The following is a 22,866-nucleotide window of genomic DNA, read 5'->3' as shown; positions in this document are numbered from 1 at the left end:
AAAAGCAGCTGAGAGTCTTGAGTCGGATGGAGCCAAGCGTTCGAAGAGTGGCTAATATAGCTTAAACTCTTCCTTCTACGCGTGATTGTGTTTGCTGCAGTTTATGTGTGTGTTTTTATGTTTCCCTAATAATTTTGCGTTCTTGACATTTGCATTTTCAGAATTTTATCCTTTCATGTCTAAGTTTTTGTTGAATACAATTTTCGTTCTATGGGTTTTACATATCCTTTGAGCAATTTGCTTATTCTATTATGATCTTTTTATTTGTTTGATGTGAAGATTATCATAGTTTACTTTATACTATGTTTATATAGGTGCTGAATTCTCTTCAAGCGGTACCAATTTTTCACACATTAATATGTAACTCTGACTTTTTCTTCATGTAAGCTTCTTGCATAGGTTATACGAGTGCTTTGGATTGTTTTTTTAAACATTTGTTTCCATTACTTATCTTAATTGTATATACTATTAAGAATTAGAATAAATAACTTACCATATGTCAACCACGGGATCTTCTCATTTAATTATCAAAACCCAATATATTAGCTTCTTGCCAATAGACAGCATCACGTTTACGCAAGATGTGAGGAAAACATTTGTTCCCATCATGGCATCCTTGAATCGTAATACACCATTGAAGAGGTAATATCATCTCTCTCATAAGCACTCACCATATTTACGCACATACTAAAAAACATAATACATAGAATTGAGATTATACATACATGTGCGTCTCCACAGAGATCTATGGAACCGACGACCTTTGCACATTAATGAGTTTGCCAACAGACATGAAGAAAAAAACTCACAAACACCAATTGCAGTTCGTATTACTAAGGTTTGGCCGATCATAAATCAGACAAACGGACATGCTCGGCACTGCCTTCCTATGCTTTAACTTAGAGGTTTGTTGTTTAACTATACTGATTGATATACAACGCAAAAAACTAACCATTGGCCAAGCCCACTCTATTCCTAGCTTCGTCATCGGCTACTCAGTTTTTCTTTGATAACAATATTGTGCACATTAGTGGCTTCAAAGGCAGAATAAGGATTAGTGACGTATATGAGGAATGGGTTAGAGCGTCGTTTCGGAGACATGAAAATGTTCTACAACAATATTCTTCAATACTCAAAGAACAATAGCTCAATTTCTACCAATAAATGTTTTTTTTGTTTTCATTTTCGGAACTTCTAACATGTCCGAACTTTTTAAATATTGGATATTTAAAACTACAACATATTTCTCATTTTTATAATGCTGAAAAGTAATACAAAGTATAGCTTAAATATTAAGAGTTTTATTGGATCAATTTTATTGGTCATCAAAATGATTACACACCTATGTAACAAAAATACTTATAACACAATCAGATCATAAGAATCGTTAAAAATTAACATATGTTATTCATAACTTTCAAGTATTTTTATAACTTATGTTTATGATAAATACGAGAAACTGTATTAGGTATCATTATTTGATATAAATATCTACACATTTATCATAACTTTTAAATTATTTTTATTCATATCATGAAAATAATATTTAGTATTTCTGTGGTATCAAACTAATTAGATATGCGATTCCATATATAATAATTTGGATCCTTTCATGTACGGTCTCAATATTTGATTTCTAAATAACTATTGACAGTTACGCTTGAGTTATAGAATTCTAGATTTGATACGTTAAAAATCTTGAAAATATATTTTATAAAAAAAAAACTACTAATTAGAACCATATTTTCGTATTTAATTGAGGAGAAACTAAAAAAGAAACAACTACTTATACCATTGGTTGACATGATTCAACGGTTGAGATTAATAGTTGAAGTTATCTTCACCATTGGCTCTCATTGGTCGAACTTTTTGGAAGTAAAGCCGGAATTTCCTAATATAGGGAGCCAACCTAAATTTTTTATTACCCTTATCGATTTCTCCCTTCCCTCAAACCATCACAAGTCTCTCTCTTATGTCGTAATCCATCTCAAGTCACCACAAACTCTCAGAGCCTCCACAATCCTATCTCCAATCTGTCTTCAACCGCCACAATTTAGATTACAAAGTTATCTTTCACAGGTTATCGACATCTAAACCCTTAATCTTATTCATCCATCTTACAAATCTTTCAAATACACCACAAGCCTCACAGATCCACAAAGATTTGAAGCCTTACGTAGCTCAAAGATAACCAATAGACTCAATTTGTTGAGATAGTCAAAGATCTAACTTTTGTAAATTTATCAATTAAGTCTTCAGTAATTTTTTCTTCAGATAACTTTGTTCATTAACTTAGATTGCATGTTCTTATTTTCATTTTTTTTTCTTATTGTAAAGTTCTAAATTTGGATAACTTTTCCAGCTAGCAACTCTAATGGAAGCAACGAAGCAGTCAACACAGCCCAACCAGCCACAACAACCGCCACAACAAGTAGCGGTCAACACAGCTCAACCAGCCACATCAATAAGCACTCAAGAAAGCTCAACCTCAGGAGTAACTAATGTAGACGAGCTAACCAGAGCCGAGCTCAGAAGCTACGAATTGATACGCATTGAGAAACCGGAAGAAGACATCGACCCAGATTACATGCATTATCTGAGAGCAATAGGTGCATACGACTCAGTTCAACTACAGTCAGCACGAGGAAAGGGTCGTGGCATTACCATTGCTTCACTAATGTTTTATTTGCTTCAGTATGCTTTGTTTGCTTGGTATGTTTTAATTTGATTCTCTATGTTTTATTTACTACTCAATAATATCTTCATCCTATCTGTGTTTCAACAGATACGACGCAAGTCTAGATAGTAGAAGCCAAAAAGGAAATTGGCCGAGAATTAGAAATATGTCGGTAAGAAGTTCTAACCTTGGTTCAGGAACACATACGAAGGCTGTTCTACCACTAGAGTAAAGTCACATTTTGAAAATTCTATGTCCAACATATTACATATTAATCGGCATGCGGAAGCTACTGCTTATACTCACCAAAGTAAATCTAATCTCCAAATCAACTTAGGATACTTGATTACTAATTTTATACGTTACCTTTATGAATTACCATATCTGCGGCAATCCTACATAATAAAAGGAATGTAAGATAATTTTGTAAACCAGCCATATAAATCAACGAGTATCTTCCTTCAAAGGGGAAAAAAATTCAACTCTCTCCAAAACTCATCCTTATCTTGCATAAGCTGAAGAAACATTATATCCATCTTCTCAAGACTATCATCCACAAATTGTGTAAGTTTAATACATTCGTATCTCAACAATTATAAAAGCTAATGCATTTACCAAAGTGATAATAGATTGTTTGCAACCTTCAGCGTACTGCCGGAATGGATACACCGCCCTATGATCAACCCCAAGAAAACACAGGTAAATATGTAATCTCCTGCATCTTTCCCCGCAACAAGAAGAACGTATTTGATGCGTGTAATTTTTTTTTAATCTTTCGATGGGTTTCCGATTCTTTTTGGTTAAGTTATTGCAATATACAAGCAATAAAATAGTTTGGTTTAGATTGAGTACAAAACATATGTGTGTTCCATTTAGTCTACTCTGTCACAACATCAACTGTAATGAGAGAGAATCAACCAAATGAATAAAAATAGACTCATTAGCTATTGTGTATAAAGCTACGAACCGAACCGTTGTGTTTTACTCGGTTAGTATAGTCTATATTCAGTAAAGATAAGTTCAAATGCGATTGCTCTGTTCCATATGTTTTACGTAGGCATCAAGTTGGTCAGACACAAAAAAATTATGTTTTTAAATATTTGTGATCCATAATACTATTAGAAAAAAAAATGTTCTATATTTTAGACTACATTTCTATACAATCAAAAAATAAGATACCAAATTTATAAATTAAACATTTAGATATAAGGGGATACAAAAAATAAAGCAGATATGCATTATCAATTATATATTGTAATTTACATATACTTATACTACTATATTTGAAATGATCTGTTTTAATAGTACAATGACTGAGCAAGCAGTTTTGTTATTTTCAAACAAATCACGTATTTATATATACATAGATTAATTAGATATTTTTTTTAATTTTAGAACTAATCTTATTAGTTCTAAACAAAAGATTATACTATTGAATCTGGTTAGTCATGCTAACCAATCAAACCAAAACTCTTTGAGTCGGTTTAATAGCTCGCACTGGTGCACATGCAAACAATAACACACAATTACCTTATTGATTAAGTATACTTGAACTAGATTCCAACATCATATATACATACATCGACATATGATTTTAATGGCCTTAGTTAGTCTCAAATATATATGTAAATATTTAACACATTAAATATACTCATACTGTGAAACCGCCATATCAAAACTGTATCTCATACATGTTTGCTATGAACTTTTAACCATTTCTTTAATCAGTATTTATGAAAGTTATCGTTGGAAACTATCAGAAGGAAAGAGGACGATCCCCTCATATGCATATATAATTTAGTTATTTTAGCAATCATGCAACCGAGTACGTGCTCCCTATTAAATTAAATATAGGCGATGAGACACTTTCTATCGTATGTAAAATTTTATACAACGATTGATTATAATCAAATTATTATAACTATTCAAATTGCTATATCAGTTTTAACAAATATATCTTATATATATATATATATATATATTTAGGTTTAAGTAGCATGCATTTTCTTTATATACTAATTGTTAGTAAAAAAGTATTTGCCTTTTCCAAAATAGTGATCAAAAACGTTGTACTCAAACAATTCGTACGGAAAATATGTCTCTTATTACAATGAATAATTTGCTATAAAATATTTTAAAATATATAACATGGTTGAAACCAGATCAAATACTCATATTTATTTCAAACATATTTTAATAAGAACATGAATATAATCCCATTTCAAATAATTGTTACTATATTTCAAAAATCCTGTTTTGTTAACATTTATAAACATCTATACAGAAATACATATACGTAGATGTGTATAAAAATACATGTACTCAATGACTAAAAATATCAAATCAAATTAATACTATATATCAATTCACAAACTACATTAAGATAACAATATAAGTTAATTATTACACTTTGTTGCCAAATTAAGATTACAACTAATTGATTTCACCATGCAAATAATTCAGGCGGACATCCGCAAAAAAGGAAACGAAACCGTCCCCGTGGATCACGTATGAAATCAAAAGGTGTGTCCATACTCTCGACAATATTTTAAGATTAAGATCAACATTTTCTCATCATAGTACTAAACTATGTATATTTTCAGTTCATCTAATTAATGATCGGTCAACATTCAAACCAAAATATTATGACTGTAAGTTTATATGGATTATAATACTATACATATACAATACTTATTCTTCAAACAAACTGATTTTTCGCATTTAATCAAATAGGTGAATGTGATGACTGCGACTCTTACAGTAAGATACGAGACTATAATGTGTATCTCCTACGTTATATCCTTCTAAACTAATAACTTTTTCTCCTAATAGTCAAGCAAAAAAATGCACGCAATATGAGAAAGGCTATCTTGCTATCAAAACGAATTTCAGCGCGATCACAAGGTAAGCATTGTAACAAAAAAAATTCCACTTATATTTAATACATTTTATTCTAATATACATTGTTTATGCATAGATGCAGCTTCTCCACAACAAACACGTATAATACGTCACACTCGAACAAAGAAGAGAGGTGCATACTCTTAAACCCTATAATTCTAAAATTTTCTAATAACAATAGGGGTTATCAAATTCAAAACTCTGCCAAATTTCTATAATACTAATTAAATTAGGATTTAACAATTCTTAACAAATATTTATTCAGATAAAGGTTCGACATCACAAACCAATGAAAACCCAATCGTTACATGCACGAAATGCGGTGCTCTTATGTGGACTTCGGAGAGCACTGGAACAGACTTCAAAACAGGAGAACCAACATTCACAGTTTGCTGTAACCATGGCCAAATCAGACTTCCGCCGATCAATCAACCCCTAACCCTATTATAAGAACTTCTTGGGTTTAGGTGGTTTCGAGATACTATCCGAGTCTATAACTCCGTACTGGCTTTTACATCGGTTGGAATGAAAATGGATTATAGTGTGGTGCATGCACATGGTCCTTACACTATACGGATACAGGGTCAAACCCACCACATGATTGGCTCCCTTATACCCCAACAAGGTCGTCTCCCAGAGTATCTCCAACTCTATATATTTGATACGGGGAACGAAGTCAGAAACAGGCTAAATGCAATGGGTAAATCGTCAACAGAAGGTAATCTTGATGAGACAACCTTAGAGCGCCTCATCGAGATGATTGACGAGAATAATTGCTTAGCTAAGATTTTCCGACGGGCACGAGACTATTATGAAAGTGTTGGGAAAGAGTTTAATATTAGACTGCGCCCATATAAAGGGAAAGGGAAAGAGTACGATCTTCCGAGTATGAATGAGGTCGCAGGCCTTATAGTAGGGGATATGTCAGCAACAATTGGAGTACGAGATATAGTGGTCCAATTTCAATCTGACACTTTGCAGCAGATACGTGATGATCATCCTCTGTACATGAGTCTACAATATCCTCTTTTGTTTCCATATGGTGAGTATGGTTTTCATCCCGAGATCCCATTACATCTTGAGACATGCACTTCAAGAACAAGGCAATTCCTGACCATTCGCCAATTCTACGCCGCTCAACTCCAGACCCGTATTAACCAAGGACAGACATGGATTAAAGGCAGCCATCTCCTCCATCAATATATTGTGGACATTTATACGACAATTGAAGAAGATCGACTAAGGTGGGCGAGGAATAATCAAGATGTTCTAAGAGCCGAGCTCTACAATAATGTACTCGACGCTGTTTGCAAGGGTGATTCTGATGCTAAAATTATTGGACAGAGGTTCATACTGCCGCCAAGTTTCACTGGTGGGCCCCGGTACTTAGTTGAAAAATATCATGGTGCGATGGCTATTTGCAGAGAATATGAGAATCTAGATTTGTTTATCACAATGACGGCCAATCCCAACTGGAGAGAGATTAAAGAGCATCTTGCGAAGTATGGTGGAGATTCTTCCAATGATAGACCAGACATTGAGTGTCGAGTCTTTAAGATGAAGTTGGACCAGCTACTCAAGGATTTTAAAAAGGGAACTTGCTTCAAGCCATACACAGCTACTTTCCACAGGATAGAGTTTCAAAAAAGAGGACTCCCTCATGCACATATACTATTGTGGTTTGGAAACTCTTCCAGGACACCAAGTGCAGAGGAAGTAGATGAGATTATCTAAGCTGAGCTTCCAAACAAGGAAGAAGATCCTGAAGGTTACAATTTAGTAACAAAATACATGATTCATGGTCCATGTGGTGTTATTAATCGGAAGTCACCATGTATGGAGAATAATGTGTGCACAAAAAAGTTTTCTAGGCCGTATAATGATTATACTTCAATTGATAAATCAGGGTGTGTATTGTATCATCGGCGCCAGAATGAAAATGCGTCTGTACTACAGGACGGGACAATCCTAAACAACAATTTTCTTGTACCTCATAACATTAAGCTCTTGAAGAAGTACGAAGCTCATATTAATGTTGAATGGTGTAATCGTACAAGTTCCGTGAAGTACTTATTCAAGTACATAACCAAGGGTGTTGATAGAGCTTCCGCGGTTATTGAACAGAGAAATACGGGAACCACATCTAGCACGGTGGCCTCTGGCGAACCAAAGGAGAGGGTTATCAAGCAACGGAATGAGATCCAAGACTACATCGATGCGCGGTACTTATCAGCTTGTGAGGGTATGTGGCGGACGTTCGCATTCCACATACACAAAAGAAAGCCATCAGTTGAGAAGCTTATCATTCACTTAGAAGGTGAACATAACATCACTATTAAGGAAACTGATAACCTCGGACATTAACTTACGTGCAAATTCTGGAATATTTCGTATGGAACAACAATACCAAAGTCTGGTCTGAACGTAAGAAAGGAAAAACCATTGGGAGAATCGTAGTTGTCCACCCATTGGCAGAAGATCGTTACTATTTAAGGATCCTTATAAATAGGATTAAGGGTCCTCGAAGTTGTGACGAGCTCAAAACGTTTAACGATGTTAAATACCCTAATTTCAAATCGGTTTGCTACGCACGAGGCTATTTGGACAACGATGTCAAATGGATCGAGAGTATGTCAGAGGGTGCTAGATCGGCTACCCCATTTCAACTACGTGATATGTTTGTCACATTCCTAAATCATTGCTTTGTTGCGAGCCCTAAAAAGCTATGGGAACACTCATGGAAATCAATGAGTGATGACATACTTTGCAAGAGACAAAGACTCTTAGGTCACTCAAATCTAGAACTGGATGATGAGACCCTTGAGAAATACACTTTAATAGAAGTGGAAAAGTTGATGCGGATGCATGACCGCTCGATAAGTGATGTTAAAGATATGCCTAAGATCAAACCTATTTTGCTAAAAGAATTGGGGAACAGTTTGTGGACCCAAGAACTGGATTATGATGTTGCAGAGGAAACATTAAGACATAACACGCAGCACATCCTACTTAATTCTGATCAACGTGTGATCTACGAATCAGTCTTAGACTCCGTTGATAAAAAAGATGGAAAACTATTGTTTGTATATGGCGCAGGTGGCACGGGAAAAACATTCCTATACCAAGCCATTATATCCAGACTTCGCTCCAGAAAACAAATCGTTCTGCCGGTTGCTTCTTCAGAGATAGCCGCATTGCTCCTACCTAACGTAAGAACAGCTCTTTCCCGCTTTAATATTCCTTTGAAGCTCTCCGAAGATAAGCTATGCAACATCAAACCAGGTACAATGCTGGCTGAACTAATCGAGAAAATGGACCTCATAATTTGGGATGAGGCACCTATGACTCACAAGCATGCTTTTGAAGCACTAGACAAGACGTTGAAGGATATAATGTCCACGAAAAACCCACCCGTAAAGGATATGACTTTTGGCGGCAAGACAGTTTTGTTGGGTGGTGATTTTAGACAGATTTTACCGGTAATTCCACAAGGTAGTATAGCTGACACTATCTTAGCTTCAGTAAGTCATTCTTATCTATGGGATAGCTGCCACAAGTTCTCTTTAAAAAAATATGCGAGTCAATCAGGACGAGAAGAAGTTTTCAGAGTGGCTTCTCAAAGTCGGGGAAGGTCAACCACAATCATCAGAGGAAGATGAAGATGATGGTTACCATGAACAAATGATAATTGTCGACAACTCATTGGTTCGGCAGACTATGGATGACCCTTTAAGACAAGTTGTTAATGCTGCATATGGAGACATCAACAAAATAAAGGCCTCTCAAAGCTCTTACACCGATAGAGCTATACTCACTCCCCATAATGAGACAGTTGATGAAATCAATGCATATACAATCTCCAACACAGACGGAGAATCAAGAGACTACTACAGCTGCGATAGCTTTGAGATTTCGGATACTCAATCTGATCAAAATGATACACTATACGCGATTGAGTATCTCAATTCTTTGGAATTCTTACGATTGCCTTCTCATAAACTCACTCTCAAAGTTGGGGCCTCAGTTATGCTCCTGCGGAACATAAAAAAAATGATTATGCAATGGTACCCGTATGATCTTAACCTACATAGGCGAACGAGTGCTTAAGGCAGACATAATCACTGGCTCACACGTTGGACAAGAAGTCTTGATCCCAAGGATTGTTCTCTTGCATGATGAAACAAAGCTACCGTTCACTTTACGCCGTAGGCAATTCCCTATCAGATTATGTTACGCAATGACAATCAACAAAAGTCAAGGACAAAGTTTAAAAGAGGTTATCTTATATCTGCCTAAACCAGTCTTCGCACATGGGCAACTCTATGTGGCTCTCTCGCGTGTAACAAGCAAATCAGGACTAAAAATCATTAAAGCCGAAGACCAACAACCACAAAAAGTGAAGAACATAGTATACAAAGAAATTTTCAACCGTCTTCGTTCCCATGAAAGTAAGTAAAATTACAAATTTAAAACCTCATTCCATATGTTTTCAGTGATTACTTATCTAATAATTCACCTTTATTTGCTACTCAGTTTTCTAGCGATCAACTGTGATAAATGAGAGCTAAACGTCTTCCTGATGATTGATATATCACTACTTAAAGGTACGTCTTAATATACTATGAATAATATAAATGATTCCTATTACTAAGTTTTGATTCCTGATTTTTCAAAAAATTTTAGGCTCTCACTCAAGAAAGACCATCACATCTACACGTCCACTTTTCAAAAGTCCACCAACTTATCTATGATTTATATTTTTTTGTCTTTAAAACCTTAATATCTGCTCTTGATAATGATAATAATATCTTCTGCTTTTAGACATGATTTACACTCACCTTCAGAATTTACGAAGAATTTTCATCTCAATCGTATTACGACTTAAACATTTTCCGCGCGTAGTGCAGACATACCATCTAGTATTATTAAGTTTTAGTAAAGACGGTGATAATTTTAAAAGATAATTGTTGAGCCTTAGTTTTGTCTTCGTAGAATCTGGTGACATTTACTAAAGCCCGTCATTTCCAAATGGTTTTAAAAAGGGAGGATGTTATTGGTCCAGAAATATATGTGGCGTGAAAACACAAAAAATTCAAAAAAAAAGTGGCAGTCTCTCGTAAATAATTTGAAAATCCAAAGACATAATTTTATTAGAAATTTTGCTTTAATAGTATAGATCTAACATATTTCTCTATCCTGTGTCCAAATTTGAGTAACATTGCATTATGAGAAGGTTTCCATGTAATGTAAAACTTCTGACCCATAAAAGCTATCGAATTTCCTGAATGTTTAATTTTTGTTTCTACTTTGTTTAAAAACTCTGAAAAAATTTTAAGAACTTTTAAAACACCAAAATAGGAAAATTACCTATAAACACCAGATTTTTTATATTTAATTACAGTATATTTTTAAAATGGTAAAATCTATAATTATCATCACTTCTGCATTTTTCCCTTGCGAGCCAGATTGACAATTTATCCGGGCATATCTTTTAACCACAGCTATAAATTATTACAAACTAGTCGCTTGTGAGCAACAATACCATCATATGCTAAGAACTATGGAGTTGTGAGCAACAGTATCATCATCAATTCATCATTTTCTCGGGATTATGGTGCTGTGAGCATCAATGTCATCATCATATGCTTGAAAATAGAAAGATAATTCGACCATCCCGGCCCACCAAATCGACCTCAAAATGAAGATTGAGAAATTTTTAATTTGTAGATAATGAAGCCATCATCTTTGCATCAACAAACATATACTGAATATACTCATAGGTCAAAATGATTGATCCCACTTTACTATATATCCCCATGCCTTGGAAAATATAATGACAAAGCCTTTTATAAAGATCTAGCCAAGACTAGGACAACAACTAGGTTTGATTTCATATTCATTCTTCCCATACGTGTTTAACAGTGAAATCATTTTGTTATATGGTATATCCATATTTTTAGGCGTTTAAAATTTAGGTCTTACGAAACAAGATGACATTATAATGAAACAAGATCATTCATGGAAAATGAATATCACAACAAAAGAGGATAACAACCAGCTGATGCTTTGAAACTCTTGTAATGGAAACAGATCTAATGCTTGACAGGGGCAGATTTGGGTGGAGGGGGAAGCTTCTCGACTGTAACAGTGAGCTTCATGCCTTTAAAACAACCACCCCTTCCGTCAAGTAGATAGTACTGTTTGGTGACATTGAGAGGGACAATGTCTCTCCCAGCTCCACGTGTATAGTTTCGGATAGGATGGTCGGAGATGCATCTTTCGTAGTCGGTCTTGTTTACTTCAAGAATGTTGTGTTGGTCTCTGTAGTACACGAAATCTGACGAGACCATATAACAATATTCTTGATTAGTCACAAGTTCCGTTTTTTTGTTGTAATGACAACCAAGATTTCACCTTGAAAAGATTGTATTCAGACAAGCTTAATAGTGTGTTCTTACCAGATCTGAATAAATAAGGAAACATTTATGAAAAGAAGTAACTAAAATTAGTAGAAACTCGGACATGAAATACGTTTTAGTAGTAAAAGTTGAAACTTTTGAAAATATAACCGGATTTAAAGAGATAACCATTACAAAATCAGATCTAATGTAACAAGATCCGAGAGTATAAAAATGTAGAGAAGAGGAGAGGGTGAGAGAGAGCATACAGAGCCAATCTCCAAGGTAGAAATGCTTTCCCTGAACCCAGGTGTCATAGTTGATGTCTGGATTCCAAAACTTTTTGTCGCCAACTAAATACTTCTTCGCCGTCACTTCCGGCACCGGCGCTGCCACTAGAAAAGCAAGTACTGCTGCCGCAATCAACACCGTGAATCTCGCCATGCTTTTTCTCTCTCTCTGTCTCCTCTAGTGGACTTGTGATTAAGAGGTGGACTAGTGGGGTTTTATAGTGAGGAAAAATAGTCTCGAGATCTTCTATTTGCACCGACACCCATCTTTTTTAATTTTTTTTTTTTGGGTGAAAATGATAAAAAACCTTTTAACATTTTTTTTTGCCCAAATATCCAAAATAGCATATTTCTAAGTTTATATCACAAAAATAGCACCCAAAAACTAAAATCACCAAAATAGCATCTTTCTAAGTTTCTCCTTTGAAAATTTTAATTTTTTTATTTTTCAAAATTTGAAATCTTATCCCCTAAACCTCATTTCTCAACTCTAAACCCTAAACCCTAAACCTTAAACCCTAAACCCTAAACCTTAAACTCTAAACCCTAAACTCTAAACCCTAAACCCTAAACCCTAAAATCTAAACCCTAAACCCTAAACTCTAAACCCTAAACCCTAAACCCTAAATCCTAAACCCCACCCTTTAACTCTAAACCCTAAGTTTGTGACTTTCGATAAAACATTAAGTGCTATTTTTGTGACTTTTTACCTTGAGTGCTAGTTTGGGAACATAAACTTGATTTAGTGCTATTTTTGTCTTTTTCTCTTTTTTTTTTGTTCTAAAAAAACCTTTTAACATTTGTAAACACTTCGACGTGTTCGCACATTTTTCAGCTTGATTAAATTTTTCTTTTACCCTTCAAAATTTATTAGGAAAATTAGAGCATATGACCTTAAGAGATTATTACAAAAACTAACCATATCAACATATGTGCTACAATATATTACTAGATCTCGATCCGCGCAACCGCGCAAATTTTTGTTTTCATTTATTTTTATATAAATATTTTGTTTTCAATTCTAAATTGGTATATATTATAATATATATGTGTTTATCAATTTTTAAAACATAATAAGTTTACTGTATATTTTTTTCATTGAATAGATTGTTTCAAACTTTAACATGTTTAAAAAATATACAGTAAACTTATATATATTTTCGGATTATTATTTCATTATTAAAATCGTAACTATATATATAAAGATTAGTAAAATATTATTTTATTGTCATATTCAAAGATATTGTAACATTTCACAAATTTAGAAAGTTTTTAAAAAATTAAACTTTTCGCTTCATTGATTTATATTATCGAGTAAATAATTAAAAATTTAGTTTTTGTTTAATTTTTAAATAAATTATATAGTTTAAAATTTGTTTTCATTGGTTTAAGGTAGTAAAGATTAATCATTGTTAGATAATATGATTTTTGTTATTTAAAAAAAAAATCTTTAGAATTTTAAAAGTTAACATCGACAAATATTTAAATATTTAGCATATAAAGGTATAGTATTACAACATTAAATTATATCTATTTAATTTATATTATCTATAAATCCAATGGATCATCTATTATTTAAATTCAATTAATGATAGCCCAATAAAATTTTTTGGTAGGCCAAAAATTTAAATGATAAAAGTAGATATTAAATGTAATATGATTTTCTAAGAATATGTATATTAGGTCAATTTTAAAAAAATCACATATGAATTAAGCTTGTTATTTCTGTTTTAATATATAAGATATGTGTGTACAAACACAGACAAAAAAAATATCAGTGGTGAAATTTAGTGTTTAGGATCGTAGTTGAACATAAAAAAAAAAACTAATTCATAAAATAAAGAAAAAATGAAATCGATGATAATTGTGAAGGTGTGGTTCAATTGATTTTGCTGAGGAACATGTCGATCGAGTGTGAATGTGAAATTAAGGTTACAGCGGTGCTAGACAGAGTACAGCGGTGCTAGACAGAGTACAACGGTGCTCGGCAGAGTACAACGGTGCTCGGCAGAGTACAACCGCGCACGATAGGAAGAAACTAGTGATGAAGATTTAAATATGGTCAGATCAGAGATAGTAAAGTTGTACCTCAGATCCAATGGTAAGGAAAACAATAATGGTGATTTTAAAGACGAATAATTTTGCTTTGTCGCTAATTAGACTTTACCAAGTAGTTGTAGTTCTGGCGGTGAGTATAAATAACGTAAAGAAGATGAAATGTAATTGTACATAATGTGCCATACTATTTTATCTAGATAAATCTATAATATAGTATACAATAGATTGTGGAGTTATTACCCAGTGGGCCTCCGACGGATAGGGTATCGGGGTAATTTTGAGGTATCTCGATCCAGATTCTTATCCGGTGGATCCATAATTTTACTATCTTTATTCGGATTCGGAGTTCTCGGATATCCGGACGTCGGATATCTTTCTAAATATTGTAATATCCGGATCCGGATTTAGATCCTTAAAAAAAAATATTAATATATATATAAAATATTAATAATAATTTAAAAAATATATATATATAATTTCTTTAATTATTTCTAAGTATAATATTACAGAATTTACATACAATTTATATATACTATTATAAAAATGAAAATATGCTAAATAAAATTAATTTTTACATATAGATATTAATATTTTGAAATATTTATTAATAAAACTTACGGATCCAGATATTCGGACTTAAAGATTAAGATATCCGGATCCGGATCCGGCTTTGACGGATCCAACATTTTACTATCCAGATCAAGATTCAGCCTCTCTGGATATCCGGATTTTTGGATCAGATCCGAATCGAATCTCGGATCGAATCCGGATTTCGGATAATAGTCCCATGCCTAGTTAACACACTATATAAAATAAATACTGTATAATAAAATATGCTTCTATATCATTTTGATAATGGTTATCTTATTTATCAATATAGAGACATATTTGTTATCCCAACCACTGCTATTGCTAATGTCATTGAACCTATGCGTCTACCAATTAAATCTAAAATATCCTCCTCTCCTCCATATACAAAGATCAGAGAAGATGAATAATTGACTTTTTATATGTTCTATTTTATTATAAAATTATAAAACAGAAACATAATACATTTTTTGAGTCAATTGGCTCAAAACATATAAACATCACCACTATTGGTTGTTTTCTTGCTGTCATCAATTTTCTTTTCCACCATTGTTATCACTGTTTATAAACCTACATAATAGAAATGCAATACAATATGTATTATATTTTTTGTTATGTTATTACTATGAATCTATCGTTCGATATTATTTATTTCGTAAATAATAGTATAGTGTATATAATTAGTTAATTTTATTATCATGCAAGGAAAAGAGAGATTAGTCCACATTCGCCCGAAATTGTCACATCTCAAGATCACTTTAATATATGGTTAATTGGTAAAAAAAATTTGCCTATGTGTATTTCACTAATTCACCCAATTTATAACTACATATGTCCTTTTTGAGCACCTAACTACATCTGTCCAAAAAAATATACTTTAGACCCTTTTCACAACGATACTTTTTAATATATTCTTTTTCTTTCATGTTTTTATTAATTTTTATGTAAGTAAAATTTAACTACTTTGTTGTGTGATGATGTATAGTTCTTTGTATCTTTCTTTTTTCTGAAATCTATTTTCCTATTTTTTTATTTTGAATAATAATTTAAAACTATTTAATCTGAACAACATCTTATCTATCTATAACAATAAAGTAGAGGTTAGTCTCTCCTCCTTACGCCAAGTCACCATGGAGATAGGGGCTTTGCCGACACGTGTCAGCACCTGGTCGATCTGCGTTTTTTTTTCCGACCCACAAGCGCATTAGGGTTTACCCCATTTTCTTCTCGCGGCGCGAACTCACCAACGAAACCACTGTTCTGTTAACTTTATCGTCAAAAGATATCATCATTTTGATCTCAATGATTCCATTAGAACTTCATATCGTCTCATCGGAGGATTATTCAAATCCAAAAGATTCCATTTTTCTCATTTTGGTATATGATTTTTACAAAGCAAATAAAAGAAAGAAAAATTAGGTTTTAATATATTTTTATAACTTCTCTATGTTCATTCCGATTCCAGAATGCGAAGATGACGACTTCCACGAAGAAAGACAGCAAAACAGAGCAACACCAAGCAGCGACGGCGGCTCTTCCGCTACTCCAAGTCGCCGCCACAACCGCCGCAGTAACGAGAACTACCAACACACTCTAACGCCTCTCCACCACAACGGAAATAGAAAACGACATGACTCCGACGACGAATACGGAGGAGCAGTCTCCTGCAACAAGTGTCGTCCTCACCACTCTCACCGCGACAATTCTCCGTTGTGCCTCTAGAAAGCCACAACAACAACAACCCTTCCTTCATCTCAAGCCCCAACCTCATAATCAAATCCACCTTCCAATCGGAGAAGCCCCAAACCCTCTTCCGCCGCGGTCTTCCTCCTCCTCCGCCTCCGTCGCAGACGCTTCCAGAGAAGAGCAGTGGCGGTTAGCCGTGGCGGAGCTTTCTCATAAACTGATCCAAGCCACGAAGAAGAAAGAAGACGCCGTCACGGAAGCTTCTCGGTTGAAAACGTCCATGACGGAGCTAGAGAAGAAGCTCAACAAGCTCGAGATCTACTGCCACAACCTCAAATCGGGCCTCGACGAGTGCAGCAGCAACAACAAGAAACAGAGCGTCCCTGTTCGGTTCAACGATGGGATCATCCAGCAGTTCCTCGTCTCGGTGCTCTTCGATCAGAGCCCTGAGCAGAGCTCTCGCGTCGTAGACTCGCAGCTGCGTACCGTCGGTGGGAAAGTCTACGAGCGGCTCTCTCTCCACCTCCAGTCTTTCGATGTCAAGATCAACTCTTTCGCGAAGAACCCGAAAAGCCTGATCTTTTACCTCGAAGCGATCCTGAGCAGAGCCTTCTTCGAGAACTTCGAACTTCGAACTTCGAAGCTTCCGGGTTTTCAGAAAATGGGTCGACCCGGATTTTGAACCCGAGTGATCGTTGCGAGTCCAATTACGCTTCGTTTAACGTCTTGATGGAGCTCACGTGGGACGAGGTGTTGAGCAGAGGAACAAAGCATTTCTCTGAGCAGTTTAGCCGGTTCTGTGACCGGAAAAATGAGTGTCACGTCGCTTCCATGCTTTGCTGGAACCGAGCGTGGCCTGAACCACTTTTACAGGTAAAGTAGTTAACCGAACAGTTTATTGGATTATGATTTGGTTTATTGGAAACCATTTAAACTGTTCTTCTTTTTCTTTTGTAGGCTTTCTTTGGTGCGTCGAAGAGTGTTTGGTTGGTTCATCTCTTGGCTAATTCGCTGAACCCGGGTTTGCAGATTTTTCGTGTAGAGAGAGATGATCGGTTTGATCCGGTTTACAAGGAGGAAACTGGTGGGGACAGGTATAAGAGTGTGGTTCGAGCTATGGTTCAACCTGGGTTTTATGTGTATGGCAGTGTAGTTAAGTGCAAGGTGGTTTGCAAGCATTGCGGCAGCGACTAGGAAGAGACGATAAGCATTTTTAGCCCATTAGGAGTCTAATTTACGTTGATTAAGGAATTATAAAATTGGTGAGTTTTGATTTGTTTTGTTTTTGCAACTTGTACTTAAAAAAAATGGAATGATCTTTGCAAGTAAATATTTTAAAACTGGCTCTTTTAAAAAATAACGTTTTTGTTGGTTTTTTTTCAAACTGATTTAATAAAAAGTCTATTGGTGTTTTGTTTGATTTTCTTTTTTCTTTGGCAAGTTACTTCTGCTCTTTCACATGCTGGTTTGGAGCCCTCGAATCTGGTATTGATGTCCCCAAAAGAAACAAATGGACAGGTTAGACAAGTTATGATCTTTATGTATAGCCAATCTTTAAGTTTAGATTTAAAGTAATCTACTCCGATATGAAAGGTGACTGGTGATTTGATTTAGGGGTGAGATTATTTGGTAGGAATAGCCTGCATTACATTGGAACAACTCCAAACCCTTATCAACAAGTTATTTTCATCATTGGAAAGACTTTATTTGTTTTCGTTGAATATAACTTGATCCCATGTTATTGATTCGGTTCGGAGTTCGTAATAACCTCAAAGATCTGGTGTTTTATCATTTAACTGCCAAGTTTTTATTTGGTCTGTGGTTACAGAAAAATTAGTTTCTTTGGTTTTGACTTTCCAGCTACAACACATGATCAAGCTGTCTTTAGTTTCAATTCCAATAATACATATTTTGTTACGGGTTTGAAGAAGTTCTCATGTGTTACAGCGATATTGTTCCCCAACTGCGCCTTGCAGTTTGACAACTGTCTGTGTTCTTACACTTCCTCTACTTTTTTTTCTTGATTTTTTCTGGTTTTGTAACAGGTCTGACATCTTTCACTTAACTCTGCTGTCTTTAGGCATTTGCTAGGTGAGCCGGTATGGGAGTGGATGAGCTTGAGCATCTAGAAATTCAAGTAGATACATCAATAAGGCAAATAAGATCCACAAAAGGTATACACAATTTCAAGAAATTACAAGCTTATATCTGATTTGGTCCAAAGAGAATTTAGAACAATACCAAATCTTGGATTTGTTTTCTCATTGCCAGGCCCGATCAATGTTTGATCAACTGTTTGACCTCAAAACAAAGGTACATAAAGATCCTCACAAAGTTCAATAATCTCAATACAACCCTCATTGGAAACAACATAGATCTTAAGAGAAAGTTAGTGCCATCAAAATCTTATAGCCCAAGAAATTAAATCATTTGAGATCTTTTACAACATTGATGCCTTTCTCTCTCTATCTATCTCAGTTGGGGGAAAGTGATGCAGACCTTAATCGATCACTATGTGGAGATTCTTTTTCCGCAGAACATCATCAACGACAACAATAAGGCATGAGCCCTTATCAAGCAAACGTTCCGAGTAAGAAGTGGGTTTCTTCAGACCTTTACTGGGCAATGTAACACCGCAAATGAGGTATTCATCACAGAGAAACAGTAAAGACCCAATGAATTGACTTTTTTATGGTCAGCTAGACTTATAATTGATTTTTATGGAACGATCATTACAGTCACTGGTGTGCCTAATGCAAGCCACTCTGCAACATCACATAATGTTATTAACAGGTTCTTCCCTGGATGGATGGTCTGAAAAATACATAGCAATCTATACGTATCTGTGTTCTATAGATAACATATCATAGTTGTGCCATTTGGTTTTTCCAAGAGAACAATAGTTCATGATTACAAAACACTGATATAGTGATATATAATTAAGGCTGTAAACACTCCGTTCTTTCTTTTTGCTCCTAAAATACATAAATATTTCTGAACTTTTTAAAATACAAAATTTTGTAGGAGCATTCTTTTAATTATTTTTAAAATATTATTGAAACTTAGTTGGATTATGATTAGATTCTCTGGATTAGAATTAAATGGTGAAGCAAGTTCTCTGCATTTTTATATCTATCAAGGTATTATTGATTTTTTAAGATGTGTTTGTACATATATATATTCACATGTAGTGAATTGAATTCCAAATAATTGGCTTCTAAAACTTCCCATTACAGCACACTTTTGAAATCAATTGGAAAGTAAACTATATTCTAACAATCAATACTTCGAAATGCATACCCTCGCCGCTTTGAAAATATATTTTAACAGAGATCAAGTAGGTAATATTCCACACAGAGAGACCACTAGAGCAGTCTCAGAAGAATAACTTTATCAAATCAATTGCACTTGGAATATCAAGTGTTAATCCTGTTTTGATTTCGCAAAATAAGTCACAATTTCCCATTCTCTCTGGCTCTCTCTATACTTGAAATATTGGATGCACTTGAATGGAAAACATATAAACAATAATATATGCACAAGGTCTATTCATGGAGTGAGAGTCACTTGACTGACCAATTATAGATATAAAAGATCAACAATAATACGTTACTGGTCCAACATAAATAATCCCTTTGACACATGCTATAATTATAAGTAAATGGCAAAACTTATTTTTGTTATTTATGTGAAATATAAAAAATTATGTTCTACAATACTTTTTCCCTTCTGCTAACAAAAAAAAAAGATTTTCCGATTAACACTATACAAAAACAAAACTCGAGAAGATAAAAATGCTAGATTAGCCAAAAACAATGTGATTAGCCAAAAAAATGTGATTTTAGTATTTGGTTAAGAATTTTTTTGATAAAAGCATTATTATAGACACCCACAATCACGGACAAGATACATTCAGATATACCACAATCAAATATAAAATTTTAACACACAATTAAAAATATATTAAAATACTGTACATATAATTTCATACAAACGCAAAAAAGGAATGTATTTCCATTAAAAATATAACTGAAATAAGTACTGAAATTAAATTAATACAATGTCATAAAATATAGTTGATAACAAATAAAAATCTAAACACGTAAGAAATTACAAACTAAGGTCAAATGTTAAAATAAATATATATATATATGACCTAATTAGAAAATAAATTATATTTATTATATTTAATTTAAATTAATTTTTTAATGTTTTATAAAATTAAAATACATTTTTAACATAACATAATTTTAATGTAAAATCACCCGCCCGTAGGGCGGGCAAACCCCTAGTTAGCTATATACGTTGGATAAGTTGTGTAAACAAACTACTATGCATGATTTAGTATTTTGTGATAGAAACATGAATTGTGTCAATAGTTATTATATAGATATTTTATCACAATCTCAAGACTTAATGATACCTGTGTTCATCAGGTTGAATCGTTTTTTTTTCCATCTTTTATTTTAGAATTGTGTATCTACTTGCTTCATATGAGTCGCTTGTCCAGTCACATTCTAACTACATATGACTAGGCACCAAACAACCCAACAGTGATCTGCCACCGACCCACGCCATTCGTCAAAGTTTCGAAACATGACCGCTTATGTAGCTTTATAATATTTCTTTCTTTTTTCTTTTCTCTTCCTGCAATGAAACCACAATGGGTTTGTTCTGGTTTAGTTTAGTCTGGTGTATAAGCAAGAAGAAATTCAAAATATTGGACATGATAAAACCAAAATCAGTAATGGTACTTCATGTGAGAACCTTTGGAAACATTTCTTCTTCTTGATACCTTTACTTCACCATTCCTAATTCTATTTCTCTGACGTATCTCTTACGATTTGCCATTCAACACCAAGCACTTGTTCTACCATTTATCTCATCGAGTTGCCACCATGCTCGTCTTTAAGTAACAAGAAACCAATTCAATATTTCCCACTAGGTCAAACCATCTCCATCTCCCTCTAAATGAGCCTATTCGATCCCGAACTGCGTATCAATGTGAGTAGCCAACAGTGTAGGAGCAATTAGTGATATAGCGTCTATAGTTTCTTTCTCGCCACAGTGAGTGCACCGTTTCTTAGAATATTGAGTGCGGCTAAAAAACGGTTTTGCAGCCATAAGAATAGTGATTCAGATTTTGTAGCCATTCACTCGATTAACACGATCCAAAGAGGATGGTTAAGTCGGATAGGTTAAATTGTTACCGGTGTAGTGGACTTTTTGAAAGTCTACAGTGATATTTTTGTTGTTGTTTATTCTTTACTGTTTCAGTAGTTTTAATATATGATTTAACAATTTCTTTCTTCATTGTCTTAATAGTATTAATATATGATTTTATAATTTTTTAATCCCTACAAAAAAACTAAAAATAATTTAAAATTAATTTAACTTTTGTAATCTCAAAATTTAGTAGACTACATAATAAGTTTACTATACCCAAAATCAAGTAATTTTAGTGTAGCTTAGGTGGTTACGACTCCAGAGTATTGGTACCATCATTAACTCATTGTAAAAGGCAAAACAAACCTTCTTCAAGTCATTTCCTCCCTTGGCCAACCTATATTTATAACTAAAGAGATATTCCTGCGGGACTGAGCCCTCATGCCATGTCGGTTCAGCTCTTGTAGGACCGACTTTTGAGTGTTGGTAGTTATAATTAAAGAGCTACTTGGCCCTGATCCATACATTGCATTTAGTAGATAATTGTGGACTGATCTGCAAAAAAAAAACTGAAAAGGAATAAGACAGCTTTAAATAGAACATAAAATCAAATTTCGCTTAATATATATATAAATTCTTTTTCGCTTTTTAGCGGATAGAGCCGGTGTTGTTCTAAACATTGATAATATCACATAATACATAGAAGTCAATATAAATAATACAGATCGTTAAGTTCTAAACGTATAGATAAAGATAATGCAAATGGTTGACACCTTAGAGTAAAAACGATCAAAATCAAACAAAAAAAAAATTATTATATTTAGTTAACCGGTTCTAAATCAAACAAAACAATAATCTAGTATAAATGTTCTGAACTATATAAAACTAATAAATATGAAAATTATAAACAGATTTGATTTCAATTTTTGTAATCATAGAATGAAAACAAAAGAACCGAGTTTTGTACCCCACGTTTCTCCATGGGGAAGTGAAGAATAACAACATCAGAATGAGGAACAAAAGAGGTCCCTGGGAGAGATACCTTGCCAAGGAAGGAATGTCCATAAGTAGGTCTGTTTTGACTATAAGCATGACCTTCAAG

At 34.0% G+C, this 22,866-nt stretch overlaps 2 protein-coding genes and 1 pseudogene across 9 annotated transcripts; 2 read left to right on the top strand and 1 right to left on the bottom strand.

Moving 5' to 3' along the window:
- Positions 1 to 947: 947 nt before the first annotated feature.
- Positions 948 to 10,405, top strand: LOC106451727. 8 transcript variants are annotated; one of them, XM_048747595.1, is made up of 12 exons: positions 948 to 2,079; positions 2,363 to 2,712; positions 2,786 to 3,241; positions 3,325 to 3,376; positions 5,141 to 5,200; positions 5,281 to 5,328; positions 5,411 to 5,437; positions 5,510 to 5,581; positions 5,655 to 5,711; positions 5,844 to 10,026; positions 10,112 to 10,182; positions 10,262 to 10,405. In XM_048747595.1, the coding sequence occupies exon 10, from the start codon at positions 6,104 to 6,106 to the stop codon at positions 7,310 to 7,312; it is 1,209 nt and encodes a 402-aa protein (XP_048603552.1). In that variant the 5' UTR covers positions 948 to 2,079; positions 2,363 to 2,712; positions 2,786 to 3,241; positions 3,325 to 3,376; positions 5,141 to 5,200; positions 5,281 to 5,328; positions 5,411 to 5,437; positions 5,510 to 5,581; positions 5,655 to 5,711; positions 5,844 to 6,103; the 3' UTR covers positions 7,313 to 10,026; positions 10,112 to 10,182; positions 10,262 to 10,405. The 8 variants fall into 8 exon arrangements, with proteins under 8 accessions (XP_048603552.1, XP_048603555.1, XP_048603553.1 ...); XM_048747598.1 differs by lacking the exon at positions 948 to 2,079 and adding an exon at positions 2,085 to 2,258; XM_048747596.1 differs by lacking the exon at positions 948 to 2,079 and adding an exon at positions 2,091 to 2,234.
- Positions 10,406 to 11,556: 1,151 nt separating this feature from the next.
- On the bottom strand, positions 11,557 to 12,526 carry LOC106451730 (lamin-like protein). The gene is made up of 2 exons (XM_013893708.3): positions 12,246 to 12,526; positions 11,557 to 11,915 (listed from the first exon to the last, which is right to left on the bottom strand). Exons 1-2 carry the CDS (start codon positions 12,418 to 12,420, stop codon positions 11,671 to 11,673), a joined length of 420 nt encoding a protein of 139 aa, XP_013749162.1. The 5' UTR covers positions 12,421 to 12,526; the 3' UTR covers positions 11,557 to 11,670.
- Positions 12,527 to 15,040: 2,514 nt separating this feature from the next.
- LOC125581698 lies at positions 15,041 to 21,075 on the top strand (annotated as a pseudogene).
- The last annotated feature ends 1,791 nt before the right edge of the window (positions 21,076 to 22,866 follow it).

The sequence above is a fragment of the Brassica napus genome, chromosome C2, assembly GCF_020379485.1.
Source record: "Brassica napus cultivar Da-Ae chromosome C2, Da-Ae, whole genome shotgun sequence".
NCBI classification, from domain to species: Eukaryota; Viridiplantae; Streptophyta; class Magnoliopsida; order Brassicales; family Brassicaceae; genus Brassica; species Brassica napus.
This window is presented reverse-complemented; position numbering and strand designations above follow the sequence as displayed.

Bases quoted from the DNA above. Each gene is read 5' to 3' on its own strand.
- LOC106451727 (XM_048747595.1), top strand. From the start codon at position 6,104: ATGAAAATGGATTATAGTGTGGTGCATGCACATGGTCCTTACACTATA.
- LOC106451730 (XM_013893708.3), bottom strand. From the start codon at position 12,420: ATGGCGAGATTCACGGTGTTGATTGCGGCAGCAGTACTTGCTTTTCTA. The intron at 11,916-12,245 runs GTATGCTCTCTC...TGGTCTCGTCAG, and splicing joins CTACCTTGGAGATTGGCTCT to ATTTCGTGTACTACAGAGAC.